This window comes from Phasianus colchicus, chromosome 4 (genome assembly GCF_987193195.1).
Source record: "Phasianus colchicus chromosome 4, bPhaCol1.hap1.1, whole genome shotgun sequence".
In the NCBI taxonomy this organism is placed as follows: Eukaryota; Metazoa; Chordata; class Aves; order Galliformes; family Phasianidae; genus Phasianus; species Phasianus colchicus.
Window position 1 is genome coordinate 4,432,430 of NC_143439.1, and position 21,803 is coordinate 4,454,232.

Consider the following 21,803-nt stretch of genomic DNA (forward strand, 5'->3'; position numbering starts at 1 on the left):
GTATCTTTCTTGTGCTGGGGGCCCCCAGGCCTGGATACAGTACTGCAGATGGGGCCTCACAAGAGCTGAGTAGAGGGGGACAATCACCTCCCTCTCCTTGCTGCCCCCACTCTGTTGATGCAGTCCAGATCACAGTTGGCCTTCTGGGCTGCAAGCACACACTGCTGGCTCATATTTAGCTTCTCATCCATCAGGACCCCCAAGTCCTTCTCCGCAGGGCTGCTCTCATGCACTTCTCCCATTTTGTATAAACACCTGGGATTACCCTGACCCAAGTGCAGCACCCTGAACTTGGCTTTGTTGAACCTCTTTAGTTTCACATGGGCCCACTTCTCCAGCCTGTCCAGGTCCCTATGGATGCCTTCACTTCTTTCCAGCGTGTTGACCACTCAGCTTGGTGTCATCTGCAAACTTGCTGAAGGTGCACTCGATGCCATCATCTGTGTCATTGATGAAGATGCTGAAGAGCACCGGTCCCAAGACCGACCCCTGAGGGACACCGCTTGTGACCGGCCTGCACCCTGACAAAGAACCATTGATCACAACCCTTTGGCTGTGTCCAGCCAGCCAATTCCTAATCCACCAAACAGTCCATCTTTCAAATCCATACCTCTCTAACTTAGAGAGAAGGATGTGATCAGGGACAATGTCAAAGGCTTTGTAGAAGTCCAGGTAGATGACAACCATCGCCCTTCCCCCATCCAGCAAAGCCATCACTCCATCATAGAAGGCTACCAGATTGGTCAGGCACAATCTGCCCATGGTGAAGCCATGTTGGCTGTCTTGAATCACCTCTTTATCTCGTATGTGTCTTAACATAGCTTCCAGCAGGATCTGCTCCATGATCTTCCCAGGCACAGAGATGAGGCTCATTGGCCTGCAGTTCCCCAGGTATTTCTTTGTCCCTTTCTTAAAAATGGGAGTAATGTTTCCCTTTTTCCAGTCACCAGGGACCACAGCCACAGTTTCTGTTTAAATCAAACTGAGTATCTTTAGCTAACTCAGCAAAAATGTGTTTTATAATTTGTAAAGCTGCTGTTTTGCATACTGCATTTAGCAATATTTGATTCCTTGATGAAATTTTGATACTACATAAATGTAACAAAACTGCTGTTCAGTAACACAAATTCAAACTCAGATGTTTTTTCATAGAAGTTGAATCTTTCCATGAAGAGTCACTATTTAAAATTGAAATCATACAGTGATACTTAAATATTCAGATGCTCTTTATCACAGAAGCTCAGTAAAAAATCATGTACTTTTAACCTTATTGATATAATTCATAACAATAGATAGAATACTTTGAAATTTGGTTCATCATTTTTGCTATTGAATTTCTTAAAGATATGCTGATGAAATGTATTTTTTAAATTTGGAAAGACACATTTATTTTGGACTTACACATTGTACCTTAGCAAAGGAAATTCCTTAATCACAATCCCTGCTGAAGAGCACTGTTGTATCCTTGCATTGTATTTTTCTCAAATTGATTAGCATGAAGAAACACAGGGGAAACTGGGAAGCTATAACAGAACTTGGTTTCATCCATTTCGTCTCCATTATCTTCAACTTCTTTCCTTTAATGTTTTTCTGCAAGGAAATTCTAAATCTCAAGGGTTTATAACAGCTTGTGGAATAAAATGTAGGTGTTTTTGCCTCTGCTTACAGCATCAATCAGAAAAGACAGGAATTTAAACTAACTATTGCTACACCTGGGTTTGTTTTAAGAGAGATCTGAAATACTGAAGACAGTGTTTGATTTCTCATTTATCACTGGGGTTAGAAGAACTCCTGGACCACAGAAAGCTATTTCAATTCCATAACAAATGGGAAAGAAACAAACTATGGTCTTTGAGCTATTACACTGGAAAATCAAGATACTGGCAGTTTTCTTTACCAAACTGCCTTAGCTAAATGCAGAGATATTCTTCGGGAGGCACTAGAGAAATTGATTTTAAACAAGAATTCTGAAGTGATTGGGAGAAATTCTATATTAGACAGATACCTGTAATATTTTGACATAACAAAATCTGTTAGGAACATTAACAGAGATTCTGGTCTCCTTTTTCATAAAGTAACACATTTTATCTACATTTTAAAGCTCCTCTGATTGTCCTAAGTTGTTAATACAAAAGAATGCTAAAAATGGCAACAGCCGTGGATTTTGAGATTGATTCTAAGGGATTGTGCAACATGGGAGAAGGGAAGGGGAAGGAAGGGGAGGGGATAGGAAGGAGGGGAGGATAAGGGAAGGAAGGGGAGGGGAGGGAAAGAGAAGACAAGGGAAGACAAGGGAAGACAAGGGAAGACAAGGGAAGACAAGGGAAGACAAGGGAAGGGAAGGGAAGGGAAGGGAAGGGAAGGGAAGGGAAGGGAAGGGAAGGGAAGGGAAGGGAAGGGAAGGGAAGGGAAGGGAAGGGAAGGGAAGGGAAGGGAAGGGAAGGGAAGGGAAGGGAAGGGAAGGGAAGGGAAGGGAAGGGAAGGGAAGGGAAGGGAAGGGAAGGGAAGGGAAGGGAAGGGAAGGGAAGGGAAGGGAAGGGAAGGCTCCAGGCAGATATTATAGCAGTCTTCTCGAACCTTTAGGAGGTCTGTACAAAAGCTGGAGAGGGATACTTTATCAGGGAGTGTAATGATAGTGCAAGGTTTAATAGTTTTAAACTAAAAGAAGGTGCTTAGATGCCTAGAAGTGTTCAAGGCTTTGAACAGCCTGGTCTAGGAGAAGGTGTCCCTGCATGTGGCAGGGGTGTGGGGAGGGGTGGAACTTGCTGGACTTTAAGGTCTCTTCCAACTCAAACCATTCTGGGATTCTTTGACTCTATGAAAGGAATTTTGGAATTTCATTACTGTAATGAGATCCAATTCTTATCTTTAATTGTTAATGCTTGAATAAAGAGAGGCCAAAGCACATATACATTCCAAGTAGATTAGTATACACCAAGCAGACTGGATAGGGAGCTTTTCAGCTTGCTGCTTGAGTGTCATGCTTCTTGGTTTAGGCTCATATGTTTGTACAGCTTTTAGACTAAATGTCTTTGGCTTCAGAATCTAGGCATCAGAATACATATCTATCTATACTCTAATTACTTTGTGTCTACTTGATTTACTGATAAGCTTTTCTCTGTAGCAGCCAAATAAAATTCCCCATTAGTTAAATCCTTCTAGAAAATTTTCTTTCTATATTAATATCATGTATTTCACAAATATTTGTTTTATACGTGCAAAAGGCAGATTCACTTCCTTCTACCTTGCTTTCCCATAAAATACATGTTAAATGCCACTCCAATGTGGCTACATTGGAGCATTCACCAAAATCAGAACCATTTAAAATTTATGGGGTTTATTCTTCTTTTATCAAGCATTTTCTACATACAGAACATTCACGTGGTGTAAGGTACAGAAGAAAAATGCATGAGACAGACTACTGCAAATAAGTGAATAACGGACAGTTTACACTTGTTTGTTCACAATGGAGAAAGGTTGTTGAAAAGGAAAACAGATTCAGTAACTAGAAATGTAAGCAGACTCTTAATTTAGTTAAATCTACCTACCAGGAGATTTGCTCAAGCTAAAGAGAGATTTACTGTATCACAAAGGGCAGGATGCTAAATGTACACAAGATTACAATGCTAGAAAATTCCAGATTTCTAAATTTACACAATCTAAATCAGGGTAAAATTTTGTTTAAAAAAAGTATTTTTTTATTTCCTTCTGTAAAAGGAGGTCAGTTTAAGAGCTTATAAGCATTCCTTAGCAAAAACATAATAAAAATAAAAACACTCCCAAACTTTTAAGTCATTGCTCTAAGTCTGGATAGTTGTTTACTGCTGGCTTTCTTATCCTACTGACTATTGTTATTTTATTTCTGAGAATCTCATTTTTCCCATTTAGATGTTTACTCATCATTAAAATTAGAATTCTAAGTTAATAAACTGTAAAAAAAAAAAAATACAAAGTTTTTGTTGTTATCATTGGTGGTGGGTTTTTTGCATTTTTTTCACTAGTCCAATTGGATGCATGAGATAGAAAATTTGTTGAGTTATCCAAATGGTTCAATAAATACGCATCAATGGTATAATGAATAAGCAAAAATATTATCTACTTCTTAAGTTCAATTCTCTGAGTTTCCAGCTTCCTGAAATGTATACTTTTTTAAAAAATACCAGTTTTCTTGTCAGTAAAAGTAAAGCTTTGTGTAGTCAGATACTCAGAGTTTGGTTACTCTGAATAAGTAAATGCAGTGGTTCTCTGTAGTAGAACTCAGACTCCTTACTGATGGAACCCTGTGACAGCTGAAAAACCTAACATCTATTCTTTTTCTTTAAAAAAAATAACAAAAAAGAAACAAACAAAAAAACCCAGCAAAACAGCTTTCTCAAATAAGACTCGCCATAAAAATAAGCTTCTTGAATTGCACTGATCAGAAAACTGTGCACTGCAAATGTAATTTCTCTTTTTTCTCTATGTCCCAAAGCTTGAGACAAAAATTTGACAGTAAATGTTTCTCTCCAATGACAAGCAATCCTGTAGTCACAATGGGGATAAGTTATACAATTTCTATGCTTTACCTTTCTTGTGAGACTTTCACTTCAAGGCACAAAAATATTAAACAGTGAACTGACAAAACAGGACATCCTATTTCAGTTTAAGGAACAAAAAGTTGTACAACTCTCATTTTGTGTCTGAAGCAAAGCAAACCAATATTTGAATCATACTCAATTCTTCCATTTACAAATGCAAAGTATCATGTTAAATTCCCTGAAGCTTTATGGTTTTTCCTATTTTCTTTAAAGTAATGCATGGTATTTGTCATCAATTTCAATATGTAGTAATTCCAGTCAACCAATACAACCTTGGCTGATATTTAATAAGGCTACATTAGCAAATAGCTGTTGCTTTACTATCTTTTATGTGGAAATTGACTCAAATTGCATTCAAGTCAAAGAAATATCAGGCATAGAAGGGTTGAACAATTTCAAATGAAATTGGTGTAAATTTAAAGAATGCTATAATTTAAGTGCAACGTACTGTAAAACTATTAATTCAGCAAATATTCAACATAGATTCTTATGCTTCCCCAACCCAAATTACTGTGTTGCCTCTCTCAACTTCAGTGATTTCACAATTTAACTTATTGAGGCGTCCATCCAAGATAAACAGAGATTCCTTGGAAGGGGTCATGAGATACTGACCAAAAAGGCCACTGTCTTTTATAAGACGGTTCTTACTGTTCCAAGGCCATTCACCTGCCCTGACAGGCTCCTTAAGACTCTTCACCATCTTAACCTTTCCAGAGGAGAGCTCCACAAAGAGAACATCAGTTTGTGTACTGGAGCTACAGTAGATGTTGTATTGATGCGCTTCAGTGAATGATGGCTGAAAAGCTACATCAGATATGTGCAAATTTGTGTGAATGTCAAATGAATCTTGTATTTCTCCTCTCATTGTTATGGTCTGGATCCTCATGAGACCCTTTGCATCATCAATACTGACAAGGTAGTGTCCATCTGGAGAGACGTGTGGTCTGCCTGTTACGTCGCCATTGTATCCAATCACAGAATCAGTAACGCTATCCACTATAAGTTGTGGTAGAACAGCACCAGTGGTATCAGGTTTACAATAGATAAAAAATAATCCTCCAAGATGTGTATAAGCCAGTGACTGAGGAATGCAATTATAATCCTTTAAACTAATTGTCTTGATGTACGACATAGTTTCAAGATCAATTTTCTGGAGCATAGGCTCATCTTTATGAAGAATAAATCCAAACCTGGAAGGAAAAGCACAAAGTCAAAGGAAGAGTTATTGTATGCATCCATGTACAAATGTGGAAAGGCAATATAATAAAGTACATGAGTTAATACTTGCAGCAGTGTACAAATACATATTTTAGCTTCAGATGTTCCAGAGATGAAGCATTTTATATTATTTAATTTTCAGTGTTCTTGTAATTATATTTTAAATTGTGCCAAATAAAATGTCTAAAAATCATTTCTCTGATTAATTGGCAGTGTTCTATTTCTATAGACAGTAGGGGGAAAGTAAACATTACTCTGAATATCTATTCAGTTAAAACTTTTACAAAAGCTAGGAGGAAGAAAAATATTAAATATCAATAGATAACACATCCCACAAGCTTTTATTCACTTCACATTCTTCTTCAACTTTCTTGGGAACATCAGCTTTATCCAGAGCTCATTGTTATTCAGATAATTATCCTAATTTTTCTCATTCTAATTCAGTAGAAATGAATATCGTAAAAGGATTTCAGTTTATGCCTCCCAACTACCCAAGACCCACATTTCTTACATTTTTAAATGAATCTTTATACATTTCCATATATTCAAGGAATTCTCACTGAACATGAATAATATGATTAAACCTTAAAATTCTAGAGCTTAACGTTTGTAACATTTTAAATATATACCATATGAGTATTCTCTGTTAAGCTGTAAGTTCTGACTGCACAATTTTTTGCTTGTATGTATGCAAAAGCCAGTGCTCTAAATACCATAAAGTTGTGTCAAAGTTTATTAGTCTTGTTTGTAATCTAAGGACCATTCACAGCACTGCTCTGAAACAGCTGTTTTCCTTTGGCACATTTCTTAACATTTTACTTTGAATCTTTGATCCCTACAATGAAGCATTCTTGCTGCTGTGTGATGACATTTAATCTAAAAATACCTTTCAGATCCTATCCATATGAAGTACTATGAGAACCACAATGTTTCAACAACTGAGTTGTTGAAAATAGTACAAAATTTCACATTATACTTTGCAAGCCCAATATATTCAGTAATCTCTGATTAAGGAAAAAACATGCAGAAAGATTTCAGGACAGAACTGCTCAGTCAGTTCCTCAGACATAAGGTAGGTTTAATTATATTTGTTGTTGTTCTTACCAAACTCGTACAATTTTCTGGAACATTTTTAATTTCAGCCCTACTTTCCAAAATCCTTGCATCCTGCTTCAATATCACTGGACCATAGTACTGCAGAATAATTTCTGCTTTTTTTTTTTTTTTTGGTCCTGGATGAGTATTAAATTAGGGCTAGCTATCACTGTTGGTTATTAATATAATTTTCTTATAATGTTAACACTCCAAAGAAATCTTCTTGTTCAAACTTTAAAAACTCACAATTTTAGACACTGATATAATGTGGAAAACTTTAACCTAGAGGTAAGTATATTAAAAGATCAGCTATGCTAGCAGAATATTAATACGGTGAACTTAAGTCGAAGTTTTAACTTACAAACCATTTTACAAATATAATGGTAAGTGAAGCAAGAAGCTGAATGACTTCCCTATGGCTATATCATGATCCACTGGCAAAGACAGTGTGATGATACAAGTTATTTAATGTCCAACACATTTTTTTTACTGATCATGATACAGGTTACCCAAAACAGTGCAACTGAGATCTTAAAAGAGACAGAAGGGAATAAGTGCAGATAACTAAAACACATCTTTTTTAGTAGATCATCACAGATTATGAAATCCTGCTTCAAAATTCGCTTGTCTGTGTACAGCAAGGATCAGTTGCAAATAAATTTTAGCCCACTGGCCAGTAACCTCATTGCTGCCTTCTAACAACCATGTGCATCTGTCTGTACTTCCCTTCTTTCCAGCATTATAAACATCTTGGCATGCCAGTGCCAGATTGTTACTAGTACTTTTATGGGAGGAAGATTGTGCAGTGGAAATTTTCAGTAGTTCTGGATGTAGCGTAGGATAAGTTGTTTCTCACAAAGAAAACTGCTGAACGGAGTGAAGTTGAGATTGGGGCATTCTGACCTGGGTAGAATCAGCACAGGCACTAGGTAAGGTAATTATGTAGGGTAGGGGAGAGCCTAGCACAGGACAGAACAAATGTGCTATGTTTTGGAAATATTATCCTCCTATCGCCATAGAGAAGCACAGAACATACCTAAAAACAATAGGTTGGTAACAGACATTGTATGGAAATGTATTGTAGCAACAGCTACAATTGGGAACAGTTGGGAAGATTGTGAGCCTGAGATGCTCAACGATGCTCAACCAGTCAGTGCCAGGAGAGGCATTACCTGCATTAGACCCAGTGAACATAACGGAGTGGATTTCACTGACTAAGTGCACAATTTCTCCCTTGTCAATAGGGGGTGTGCACCTACTACTGCAATAATGAATAAACTGCTCTTCACAAAGATCTTTGCCTGATTAGAAATTTTTGATCACTGTCAACTTGTCCTTTGTCTTTCTGATGAGGAGGCAAGAGTAGCTGCATAGTACTTCTCAGATTTGTCAAAAAATAGTACTGTAAGACACTAAGGCTCTATGGACTTCAGTAAGGCCTTTGACAGAATCTCCTACCACCTTCTTTCCTCCAAACTGGAAAGATATGGATTTGATGAGTGGACTGTTTGATGGACAAGGTATGGGTTGTAAGATTGTACACAGATAGTGGTGGTCAATGGCTCAATGTCTTGATGGAAAACATGATGAAAGGTGTCCCTCAGTAGTCAATACTGGGACAAATGACCTTTAGTATCTTGACAATGACACTGACAGAGGGATCGAGTTCACTATCAACAAGTTTGTAGATACACAGTGTGTGGCTGGCACACATGAATGCCATCCAGAGAGACCTAGACAGCCTCAAGCAGTGGGCCCAGGTGAACCTCATGAGATTCAACAAATCCAAGTGCAAGGTCTTGCACCTAGGTTGTGGCAATGCCCACTATCATTACAAGCTGGGGTATGTAAAACTGGAGCACAACCCCACCAAGAAGGTCTTCGGGGTACTGGTGGATGACAAGCCAGAAATGAGACAGCAATGTGCCTTCACAACCTAGAAAGCAAACTGTATCCTGGGCTGCATCAGAAGAAGCATGGCCAGTAGGTCCAGGGAGGTGATCCCACCCCTCTGCTCTGTGTTGGTGAGGCCTCACCTGGAGTACTGCATCCAGATGTGGAGTCCTCAGTGCAGGAGAGATGTGGACCTGCTGTACACATCCAGAGGAGGGTCACAAAAAACGATCCCAGGGGTGGAATACCTCCCCTGTGAGGACAGGTTGAGGGACCTAGAGCTGTGGAGAGGAGAACGCTCCAGGGAAACCTGATAGCAACCTTCCAGTATCTAAAGAGGGGCTATAAGAAAGAAGGGAACAGATTCTTCAGCAGGGTCTGTGGTGATAGGACAAAGGGAAATGCTTTCAAACTAAAAGAGGTTGGATATAAGAAAAAAGTTTGTTATGATAAGGGTAATGAAGCATAGGAACAGGCTGCCCAGAGAGGTGCTGGATGCTCCGTTCCTGGAGACATTCAAGGTGAGGCTGGACGGGGCTCTGATGTAGTCCCCTGTTCATAGCAGGGGAGTTGGACTAGTTTAAGGGTCCCTTCCAACTCAAAATACTCTATGATTCCATGGATTCTAAAGGAAGCTTTGAAGTACAAAGATCAGTTGGAATTGAAAAAAAAAAAAAAGAGAAAGAAAACAACTCATATGTAATAAAATAGTATAATTTACCAGATCGTTAAACAATGAATTATCAATACTAAAGTGTTGCCTTCCAGTGGTGTCTATAATCCCAACTCAGTGGGGACATTCCACAAAGCTGATATTAGTGGAGTTTTATTGAGAATTTAGTACAAACAGCAAGTGAATGAGCCACTATTCCATTGTTTGGTTGTCATTTATTTCTTTCACTTAAAGTTAAGCCAGACTATCTATTTTGACTGGGTAAAGAAGTTGGCACTAGAACTCTATGTTTCATTCTGTCTTGTGGCAAGCTGAATTCAACCCCCAAAGCTACCATAATCTAATAACTTTTCAGAAGCACTTAGTTTTCCAGAAGGATTAAAAAAATACAGCCACTCATAATCATGCAATGAAATTGTGCCTGTCGCCTTTGTGCTGTTAGCCTGTTTTTTATGACTAGGCTGTTGGAGAACAAGTGATACTTTAGAGTAACTTCACTTTTCCCAAATGATTTATAGATAGATGGTGGTGTGTTTAATGCAAAATTTCCGCTTATATAGATTGATATTCAGAAGTCTCCCACTGTTCATTAAACCCTGATCAATATTTATGAGAATCTCAACCCTCATGTCTCTTCTATGCAGTGAAATCATACACAATATCCGACAGCATATAAAAGCATTTGTCAGAGTGCATATTGTGAACTTGTGCAGTTCAAGCCTTCAAGATATGAGAGCAAATCTTCACATTTCCAATTTTTTATTTTTACAGTTTATGCATGTGGGAAACTGTAGCCTGTGGGCATAACACTCCAACTGGAGTATATACTAGATCTCAGAAATCTGAGATTGTTTCTTTCTTTAGTTACTGTATATGTATGAATAATAAAGATTTTAATACCAGACTTTCAACAATTTCCATCACATCAAAAATTTTCAATCACATCATGACAAACTGTCAAAAAAAGAGAAATCTGAATAATTCTGCTTAGCAATTCTATAGCACTTTCCATTTGAGGAATGCTTTGGGTTTGGCTGGGATGGAGTTAATTTTCTTCATAACAGCTCATATGGTGTCATGTTTTAGATTTGTGACCAAAACAATGTTGATAGAACACTGATGTTTTAGCTATTGCTGAACAGTGCTTATACAGCAGCAAAGCCTTTTCTGTTTCTTCTTCTCCTCAACAAATAGGCGGAGGGTTGAAGAGTCTGGGACACAGCCAAGACAGCTTTCTTCAGTTGACCAAAGACATTCTGTGCCATATAACATCATGCTCAGCAATAAAACTCTTTCTGAACAGCCACTGCTTGAAAAAACTAGCTGGACACTGGTTTGCGGGTGGTGACATGCTTTTGCATCACTCATTTTTTTTTCACTCCTTCACTTATTAAATTGTCTTCATGGTGAACCATGAGTTTTCTCAATGTCAGCTATCCCATTCTCTCCCTCATCTCAGTAAATAAAAGTGAGATGTGTGGTGGTTCAGCTGCCAGCCATGGTCAACCCACCACAAGGAGTCATTAGCAGACTGTGAAAACTAACGAGCTTTGCAATACCAAGATGTAGGGAGAAGGAGAGAAATAAATTATGTGGCATGTCCAAACTAACTGAATGGAGACAGGAAGAATATCCTAAAAGGTGTTAACTGCAAAATGCATTTATTAACAGTGAAGTCTACATGAATGAGTGTCTTATTTTCCTGTTTTTGGAGGCACTGGGGGCAGGTGTGAGGAAGCAATAAAAAAACTACCCTCATAATTAAGAGTGGAATAATTAAAATGAATAAAGTTAATAGCATGTTATAAATGATTAAAGAATCGCAGATTTGTAAGCAATGTAAGGGACCTCTGGAGATAATTTAGTCCAACCCCACTGATAAAGCAAGTTCCCTACAACAGATCACACAGGAAAGTGTCCAGAAGGGTCTTGAATATCTCCAGAGAAGGAGACTCCACGGTCTCTCTGGACAGACCATTCCAGTGCTGTGTCACCCTGAAAGAAAATATGTTTTTTCTGTTTTATTCTTTTTGTTTAGATTTTTTTTCCTTTTTTTTTCAGTAAAGGAGAAATTTCAGTGTTATGCAACATAAAATATCAGAAAAACTGCTTTCAGGTGAACTTCATATGAAAGTTGGCATGGAATGTATTCACTTTCTTAAACAGTAGTGACATTTGTGTTTAGTAGAAAAATACGCAGTGTAGACAAATGAGTTTTTTATTTTAATGCTATAGCTAGAAAAAAAAAGTCTTGACACTCAATTACTAGAATGTAGTTTAAGAATGGAATTTTGTATTCAGATTTAGGTCATTCTAAGCCAGTATGTAATGCAAAAGCAGGGAGCAGTTAACTTTAACAAACAAACATTCAACTACCATGTTCATCAGCTCTCATGAAAATATTTATGCTTAATCCTAAGGAGAGACAGCATGCTTAGACCTCCATCTAGAATGGCAGTGACAGAATTTTGTGTATTCTGATAGATTTCAAATAATACACCTGAAAAAAAAGGTGCTTCAGACTAAGCACATTAAATTATTACAGTGCCACAGTGGCCAGTGTAATTTAGAATTACAGTTTTTTTATAATCTGGTCTTTTCATCAGTTTATTAAAAAATGATACATGGACTAAGAAATTGTGACAAAACCAATACGTGACAGGGTGCAGGATAATACTGAGACCTTTAGCTATAGAATTAGGGAAGGTGTAATCTTTGTTTTTTAACGGGAAGTTCTAGTCAAATAAAGTATGAATTAATAGTGGAATAAATATTCCATACAAAGTTCCAAAATCATGTGAATTCTGACATCACCTCTTCAAAACAGTTTTTTGCAAGGTACTGTCTTTTCCAAGTTTCATAGTATGCACATAAGATTCCATCTATACCCAAAGAATAGCTGGGCAAGAAGCTAGCGTGGAGCTGTCAACAAAAAGTAAACTCACAACTTAGTTTCCCAAATGTTATTTTCTTCCTTTAGACAAACCACATGCATTATTTATGAGCGCAGCTGTATTCATCATAAAACAAGAAATATCTAAACACTGGTTAAAAAGTAATGACAACACAAGGAAAGCCTGAGGAAAATACTGCTAGAAATGAGATTATTGTTATTTCTGAATACTTTAACATAAAAATGTATCTATGGTTGAGCTCAGAAAAACTGATAGAGTGGAAAATTATGTAAACACTAATATCCTCCTTCTTTTTGTTTCTGGCCCTACATCCACAGATTATTTCCCTTAAATCAATAGCCATGAAAAGATCTGAGATCAAACATTTAAGTAAAGTTATGTTCTCAGAACAGAAAGCAAGTAAAAGGCAAAGAGAACTAGATGAACTACAATGAAAATTATTTGTACCAAGAAGGAAAAAACAATACTTTGGTACAAAGTAGAAGTTTTTAACCTGTTCAACTCAATTCAATAAAATAAGAAACATTATACACTTTACCTCAAGTGAATAACACTGATGTTTAAAATCATTCTAAATTCTACGCATTAGGGACCATTACTCAAAACTCTTATGCAAAAAAAAAAAAAAAAAAAAAAAATCAATATAGAATCAATATAGCCCTGCTTCTACAAATCTTGATCAAATTTGCCCCAAGAAAATGCCATTATCTGCTTATGAACAGTCTGTTAGATGATCCTATGGTTAGATGAATCCTACCATAGGATTATGGTAGACTCTGATTCTATAAAGATCTAATCTGGCAATGTGGGAAAGTACTATTTAAACAAAATTCTAAAATAAAAATGTTTTAAATATCAAACCTCTTTTTTCTCTGATGAAATTTTGAGTAAATTATCCACTGTAGTTCTGAAGAAGACATCAAATAAATATTATATATACAAATAAATATTATAACATCAAATAAAATTATTCAACATTGCCATTACTTTTCTTTATTAAAATTATTCCTCACTTTATATGCATAGACAGATAATTCTCAGGAAGACTGTTTTCACTGATTTATTTTATTTTTTTACTTCATAGAGGCTTGCATTCATATCACTGAAATCATCACAAAGTTAATTTTTCTCTCTTTGCAATAAATCTTTAAAATAAGTTTTAATATGCATGATTTTTATTCTCGTTTTCTACATGACTTCTGTGCTATATTGCACAAATAAAATACTTATCTCTAAATATTTTATCCATAGATTTAGATTCAGATTAGACCATTAGAAATCAGAAAGACTTCCAAAATGAAAACTATCAGCATTGCAAGGGCACACATCTTCCCCTCAGGACTTAGAAAATGATTGTTCCCAGAATAGTTCATTGATGACAAGTTGCTGAGAAAACATCTTTAATTTCTGCAGTTCAGAAATGCTTGTTTGGATTTTGTCTGTTGGCTGTTGCTCATCAGCATAAAAGTTGTTTTATTTTTGGGTACTGCAACAATTTTTGACCTTAGAACTTTGCTTCCCTAATTTTGTTCCAGTTGTTCATTACAACTTTAGGCTTCATATTTCTCTTTTGCAGCAGAAATATGTACCTGTACCTGCATATAACTGTGTTAAGCACAGAGAATCTTCCTATCACAGTAAATGAAATATTTAAAACCCTGTCAGAAGAAGTTATAAATAATATTTTCAGCAGTAACATGTGGCTATGATAACGTACCTTTGAAATCTTAACACAGTAGTTCTAGGGAACAGGAATGAGAAGATAACAGAGTCAGAATAAGAAAATTAAAAACTGAACAGAAGGTTGCGAGGTCACCCTGATGGAAAATGAGCAATTTTTGCCTATAAAAATATCATCACTTTCATTTTTATTAAATGAATGAAAAGGTCAGTTCAGATATAGAATAAAATTTAATGGCAGGTCTCTTTTCCTACCTTTTTTTTTTTCCCCCCTCTCTTTTTCAGTTTTAGATTGTACCTGCAAAGCATTTAAACCGTATCTCACTAGAGATCTATAGAAGTGAAATGGAGTGAGTGTTGAGGAGTATCTCCAAACAACCTATACCAAGGAACTATTAAGGAATTTCTCCTCCTGCTATGCTGGATTCTTCAGACAGTTTTTCAGGCTTCAATGGAAGAGCTCACTTCTTTCACATGGCCCAAACAGGCTGGGATTTTGAATCACGTATACACCATTGCACAGTGTAAGAACTGTCCTGGTATTTCAGGATAATAATGATGCCAGAGTCCATGAATTGTCTGAGGCTTCTGTTACAACAGATGTATATGAAGTACATTTTCACTATTGCAAATTGATTACAGTATACGTAAGAAAATAATCCAGGACATTTTATGACAAAGAAAGCATATTTTTAGAATCCAGGAATATATGAAATTATTTGTGCTTTCACTGAACTAATTCTCAGGAAAAAAAAAAAAAAAAAAGGAAAAAAAATAAAAAGAAAAAAAAAAAGCATAGGAAACAAATGTGTTTTTTCCTTGTATATTTTAGAAAAGGTGAGCAAGCAATTTAACAACAACAAAACATCACTTCATTGCATAAAGAATGAAAGTCAAGGAAAGGTCTAGCTACACTGATACAGTGAACAAAAGACATTCCTAAAGATAGCCTTGAATGTCAGTACAAGCAATGACAGAATTAAGGTCTGGCACACCAAAAAACACAGTAACAGCATGGTGGGCAGATGTCATAGAGAACGCACAGGAAAAATTGTACACGCCAAAATAAAGAGTCAGTTCTTGTAGAAAGTGAATAATGAGGTAGAGATAAGGAATTTAAAGGTGATAAATTATGTATGTCAAAACATTCCCCAAAGATCTTCATTTTCAAAATAAAGCTCACCTTCATCAGGGGACATATGAACATTGAAAACAACAACAAATACTAAACTTTACAACTTCTTTCTTCAGCCCCATATCTTCTCTCTCTCTCTCTTTTTTTTTCCCCCTAATGACCCAAATTAAAAAAAAATACTAGACTGGACCAAAGAAAATATTTTTAAAAAGTGATTGATTTTTTGGCACATAAAAGCATAAGAGATGACATTTCTATTGCAAATGTAAGATCAGCACAGGAAGAACTGAGGCACATTGTGACAAAGTTGCTGTGTTAAATTATTAATGTTGAGGGGTATTTTTTTTGTTGTTGTTGTTATCATTGCTGTTAAGATGGAAGTTAGAATAGTTTATCTACAAGGAAATACTGCATGTTGACAGTTGGGAACACATGGAATGAACACAGTTAAAACACAGTCTATCACTGCAGATATTGAAGTTTTCTTTGATTCATATAAATACATAAGCATCTCAGCTTTACTAAATATTAGAATGTATAATTTATCATAATATCAAATAGAAAAGAATGTCCTGAATAATTTCTTTCTAAATTCTCAAAAATATGAATATACAAATAAAAATTTGCAAATCAATTTTCACTATTCCAAAGTCACCAGTGAAAATACGGAATTATAAGGGCTTCATATCAGGCATGACTTTTAAAATAATTGACTTTTGGGAGTTAATCAGTAAACATACAAAATCTTTGTTAATTCCGTAATTTTAAGATCATCTCAAGGTTAAATTAACCCTTATAGATTGATTTATTTGGAATACCAATGAGGATTTAAGATAAAACATAAGGAATTTTCTTTCTATTGTCAATAGTAGCTGAGCAACTTTCTGAACTGAATCTCTCAATCTGTATGTCCTCCATAATATCTTTAGAACAAAGATGCTGCAAAATTTACCATTTAAAGCAGAAGGATGAAGAAAAAGAGTTGTTTCTGTTTTATATCCTTCTTCCTGAGAAATTCCTGTGAGCTTATTCTTCAAAAAGAACAAACATAAGGACCAAAACAGACCTTCTTTATGTGGAGGAATACAGAAAGGGAAGGAATGGCTACAAGTTTCCCATTTCAACGCTCCCATCACAAAGACACAGGTTACAGAGATGGGAGATAGTACAGTGTGAGCCCCTAAACCTGTGTGTGTGCATTGCTACCATGAAGGATTTACTGAACGATTGTGCAGTCATCATTAGACATTGCAATTAATTGCTACATCTTTGCTGATTGTCTTGGTGCTACTGAGCTTCTTTCTCCAAATCCTCAAGCTTTCAAGTTTTCTCCCCTGTAGAAGTACCTATATTTATAGCTTAATGACTAAGAGCAAACTCTCTATTCCTGTAAAATTGCATCTTCTTAATTTAATTTCTAAAATATTAAATTATCTTGCATCTTTGAGCTAAATTATGTTCTCTACGTGAAATATTCAACCTCTTTTGTCTACGCTTCATCTCTAGTTGGCTTCACATTTACTGCTTTCTTTTTTTGTTTTTTGTTTTTTTCTTTTTTTTTTTTGACTTGTGAAACATTTGAATAGTAAGTTCTTTCTGATTACACCAGACTTCTGAAATAATATTTTCTGTGCATATTTTCATAAAAATATTGAAAATTCTCTCACAGTCCTTCAGCTATTTCACATCTCTGTACAGGCTTAAATTCTGGAATTAAATGTGAATTTCTCCATCCAGACTTATGAATGTACTGAGTCACCACCCCACAAGGGTATTTAAATTTCATGTTGGCACCATACTCCAATTACCTCTTAAAGAAAAGCTTAGTTTTTGGGGAACGTGTTGTACAAATGAATAAGTATAATTTTAGAAAGACTGCTTCCCTTATTATCCTACGTAACAGAGAAATAAGAGAGAGAAAAATTCAAACTGAGAATAGTCAGATCCTGAGCCATCTCACCAGTGAGCTGATTGTTCACTCTTCTACTTGTTAAGTCAGATAACTGTATTGCATTTTAAATACTTGCTAAAAGATTAAACTATCTAAAAAGTTAGAGTGACTCTATTACAGTGAGTTCATTTAATATTGCTTTTGAAACATTTTACAGCAGTGTAATGATAGACCTTAATTTATTCCAATTATCTTTTGTTCACTTCAATTTATGAACAGCGAAGCTGAAATAATCAGCACTTTTGCTCCTTAGGCTTCTAATAATATATTTTCATGAGTATTGTACAAGTCATCTTTTTACAGCCATCCCACATACTAATTGCAAATGTCTATTTTTATGATAAGAAATGGGTGTTAGCAGACAACTAGGGACAAGATCATTGGTTGCACTGAACTGCTTTGGCGCAAAGAGTACTTCACTGATTAAAATTTTGTTCTTAGTAAACGAATAAGGCAAAATAGAAAAAAAATATATATATGTATTCTCAATTTCTAAAAGGTTCATCTACAGTGGGAATAAGATTTGCATATATATTCTCCAGAAAAGATCTTGGGACTTGCATCATCTATTGCAGATTAACAGATTCCACTCTGTCCACTCTTGTAGCCACATTATCTGACTACTTTTCAACACAACTGAGTGAGGAGTTGGGAATTTTTTCAAGCAGTGTGTGTTTGAAAACGTGGACATGAAAAATAGCAAGCTTTACATTCATTCATTCTTGTGGTGTAATTTTTCATCAATTGGCTGTGAGTTCAGATGTCAGAGGCAAAACAAAGCAGATGAAGATAGTAGGACAGGTTGTAATAGTCTATGTTTACATAAGCAAACGTAATGAAATTATAAATGCAAATTACAAATTTAAATGCAAATTACAAATTTGAATATAGATTTCTCCCCTTTGAAATGTTCAGACTTCTAACAGCCAGTCTGAACAAACTGCTTTCAGTGTTCTTCTTATTATTCATTATTGGTTTGTACCATAGCCTCCTTTACTGATTTACCAAGATTTTTGGTCCATTGTTAGTGGCTGGAATAAGAAATTCAAGAAAAGCTTTGGGAAACTCACTGTCTGTAAGCAAAGTTTGCATTTTAATAGTTTTGTGAGAAAGAGAAGGATTTCTACGCCCCTCATTAATACTACAGAGCACCCTCTAAGAGTCAGCACATGAACTACTCCTAGTCAAAATATATATATATATTTAATTATAGAATTAAGCAATCTGTATTTTAAAGCCATATCGTGGGGTGCCAAGCTGTTCTATTTGCAGTTGAGACTCCAAATAAACAGGAATTTGCTATCTGTAAACATCAGTAGGGTGGTCTACACATTATTAGGAAGGTTAATGGTAACTCTGTTGGTTTTACTAAAACAAGTATTATGTGTTGTTTGTTTTATATATCAACAGTTACCTACTGCAAAAAGATTATAGCCAAAAACTGGCTTGATTTCTAATGGTGTTTGCTCAAAACTATTTCTGCCTTATCTCAGCAGTGAAAGGAAAGTTTGACTGGATCTTAAAACAAAGGAGATTTTGCTCATACTATCACTCCTCCCCTCAGCTAAGAGGATACAGAACCTATCACCATGGCTCTTCAGCTAAAGGTAGCTGTGACTCACCACACGCAGATGAAAGCAACTAATTGACCTACTTAGACAGAATACCAATTGCCAAAATGATTTCTTCATTGTCTTTGGACTAGGCCTATTTTTCCTGGTCCCTCTCCCTAAATGATGTTTACCCCTCTTGATGTCTGTCATAATTACATGAAAATTAACGTGTCTAAATATCAGTTTTGTTTTACTGATCCTTTTAAACTGCATATTACTGAGTATATAGCATGAATACTTATGATAGAATACATATAATAGAATATTACTATTATGATAGAACACATATCTCATAAATAAACGTATTTGCCTATAGCATATAGAATTGTTCAATTAAACAAAGCAATCATTTTTAATAATTCAAGACCATTTTTTCCCTAGCTGTCATGTCTTTGACTCTCAAACATTTGCATACATTAATATAACTTTAATTAAATTCATTTAACATTATATAAAAGTGTCCAACAGAATCCCTCAGCTTAAAAGTTGTTGAAGGAGACACTGAAATGATTTTTACTGTAGATGACTACTTGCCTCAACTGTTAATGCAGATCTCAAATGTCAATGGCGATAGGTAAAGAATCTGTAGGGAGCTATGCAAGTAGGAATCACCAGCTATACGTTCCTTTCATGATAAAACTCAACAACTTTGTCTTCCCCAGGGCAATGATATAATAATAAACATCAAATTTAAATAGTAAGAAGGCTAGTCAATACAGAACTTGGTAATTTATGAAACAGTAGGTTGTGTTCCCTCAAATCATACTGCTACAAATACAGCAGGGTAGGTTTTCTATGGTTAAGAGTAGGGGCTGCAGATTAGGTTCAGGGACGCAATATGCATTTGTCTATTCAGTTAAAGCAATGTGGCAGTAATGGCACTTAAAGTCACTTTCTATTCAGCTATATAAATCTACACATTCCTTTTTAAATTGCACATGGCTGATTGCTAATTCCTTGTTAGCTAAGTTCTGTAGAAAATTAAAAATATTCTCTCTCATCAGCAACCTCTCTAGGAGAAACAGAATGTTTTTTTGATACAGAAAAATAGATCAGCTTCAGATAAATATTCCTAGATTCTGGAATCAGTTGTAGAATCATGTTAAATTTCAGTTTTTTAACTTTTAAAGGACTATTAGTCACTGAAATAACTAACTGTATCTTTACAGATGGAGACACACATTTACATGTGACTTGAGATTTTAGCTAAATGTGCATGATGCTTTCTTATAACTGTAGGAAAATGTGAGATCACTAATAAAAGTGTTTCTATAGAAAGTTGAACTTGAAAGAGTGGAATAAACAAATGTTAATTATTTGAAGAGGCCTATTGAACTGAAATAGGTCTGTGCCGCTTTGCAAATAACCTAACAGACCAAATCACACAGAATGCTAATGAACATCAAGGCAAGATTCAGATGTACAGATGGCAGAATTTTTCTATTCTAGCCAGTAGAAATGTTACAGAAAACATATCAAATGAAAATGAAATTATCAAAAGAATAAATTGAATACAAGATGCATTTAATGCAATATAGCAAGAAGTATATACAGCAAACACTTTCAGCAGTAGAAGATGTTGGTATCATTTCCAAAATAAGATCTATGCTCCTAACTTAGAGAACTATCTGAATGTTATGGTTATTAATTCCTCAAGTACACCTCAGATGGTATTACATCTCAACTTCAGTATGTAGAGCAAGGGATTTTTGAACTTTCAGTGAGATAAGAAAAAAAACAAAAAAAACAAACAATAGATTACTTCAATAAATGTGTTTATTCTGATAAATTAAAGAGCTTTCATTTAACCTATTCGTACTGTATATGAAAAAAGGTCTTCCAAAGCAATACTGAAGGTGCATGGTCTAATATTTTCAAGATTGTTTTTAAATTATATATTTTTTTGGAGACAACATTACAGTTCATTTGAAAGTTAAATAAAACTCAGCCAAAACTTACCTTATATGAGTAATGATGAGGGTTGTAGCAGGAATGAAAAAGTCATCCACTCTGTCAAACTGCTTTCCCACTGGCTGAGTATGGATTGTGTGATGAGAAACACTCCCACTGGCTTGTGTGATCACCTACATAAAGAAACATTATTACAAACTGTAGAAATATTCCTTCAAAGTTCAATCTATATCTGACTAGATTCATAGAGTATTGCCTCTTTATTCCACCTCTTGTTTTATTCTTCAGTCATGAGAAAGAATGCAAATGACAGTGAATAAAGCTGATCAGCATTACAGACTTCAGAGAATTGTTGCTAGACAAGCTATTCTTCATTTATACTTTTTTTTCCTCTCTTTTTTTTTTCTACCACATTTATTCATTTACATTCTGTAGCAGTCTTTAGTGCACACGAAGAATTTTGTCTTTTTTCATACTCAACACTAGAGTCAGAATAAGTTGCTTAAGCACTTCAGCCCAAGAGAAAAAATAAAATGTTATCAGCTGATCCACAGGAAGCTGTGGCTACTCATGATCCTAATTCTTGTCAAGCATAAAGAAATCCAATATTGCATATATTGAATATATTGAATTGGTTGCAGTTTACTCATACCTTGAGTTGTTATGAATAAATTTTCTTTGAATTCTCAAATCTTGATGTCACCTCAGGTTGAATTTTATGGGTGAGTAAAAGACAATTTTATATTAATAGCTGCTATGATCATTTTTGTGCACTTAAGACTGGATTTTAAAAAAAAGGAATTGATCATGCATCATTCAAGGAAAAACAAGATTGAAAATGAATGCTTGCTCTAAAACAGGATATATCTGATTCAATTATTAGTCATTTTTCTGGAAGGAGTGACAGCTGACCTCCCACAAATTACTTTACTCACTTACAGTTACTAGGAGTATAAAAAACTGTTTTCAAACACTACTCATTTTTCTCTATGTTTGATTTATTTTCTTATTCCTTATGCATTTAGAAGATAAATAAGAACTTCACTGACTTCTAAAGAAAAGGAAAATAAGTTGAAATAAAAAGTCATTTTGAAATTATAACACAAAGAGTATCACTGTATTCTCATGGGATTACTTTAAAT

At 35.3% G+C, this 21,803-nt stretch overlaps 1 protein-coding gene across 7 annotated transcripts in view; it reads right to left on the minus strand.

Annotated features, from left to right (window-relative positions):
* Window positions 1-3,341: 3,341 nt before the first annotated feature.
* FSTL5 (follistatin like 5) overlaps window positions 3,342-21,803 on the minus strand; it is a 245,214-nt gene continuing 226,752 nt past the window's right edge. For all 7 annotated transcript variants that reach the window (XM_090138465.1, XM_090138464.1, XM_090138468.1 and 4 more), the window contains 2 exons: window positions 20,710-20,834; window positions 3,342-5,767 (listed from right to left, as the gene is read on the minus strand). In XM_090138465.1, the coding sequence (XP_089994591.1) occupies window positions 5,065-5,767; window positions 20,710-20,834 (828 nt within the window). In that variant the 3' untranslated portion in view covers window positions 3,342-5,064. The remainder of the gene's footprint in view (window positions 5,768-20,709; window positions 20,835-21,803) is intronic.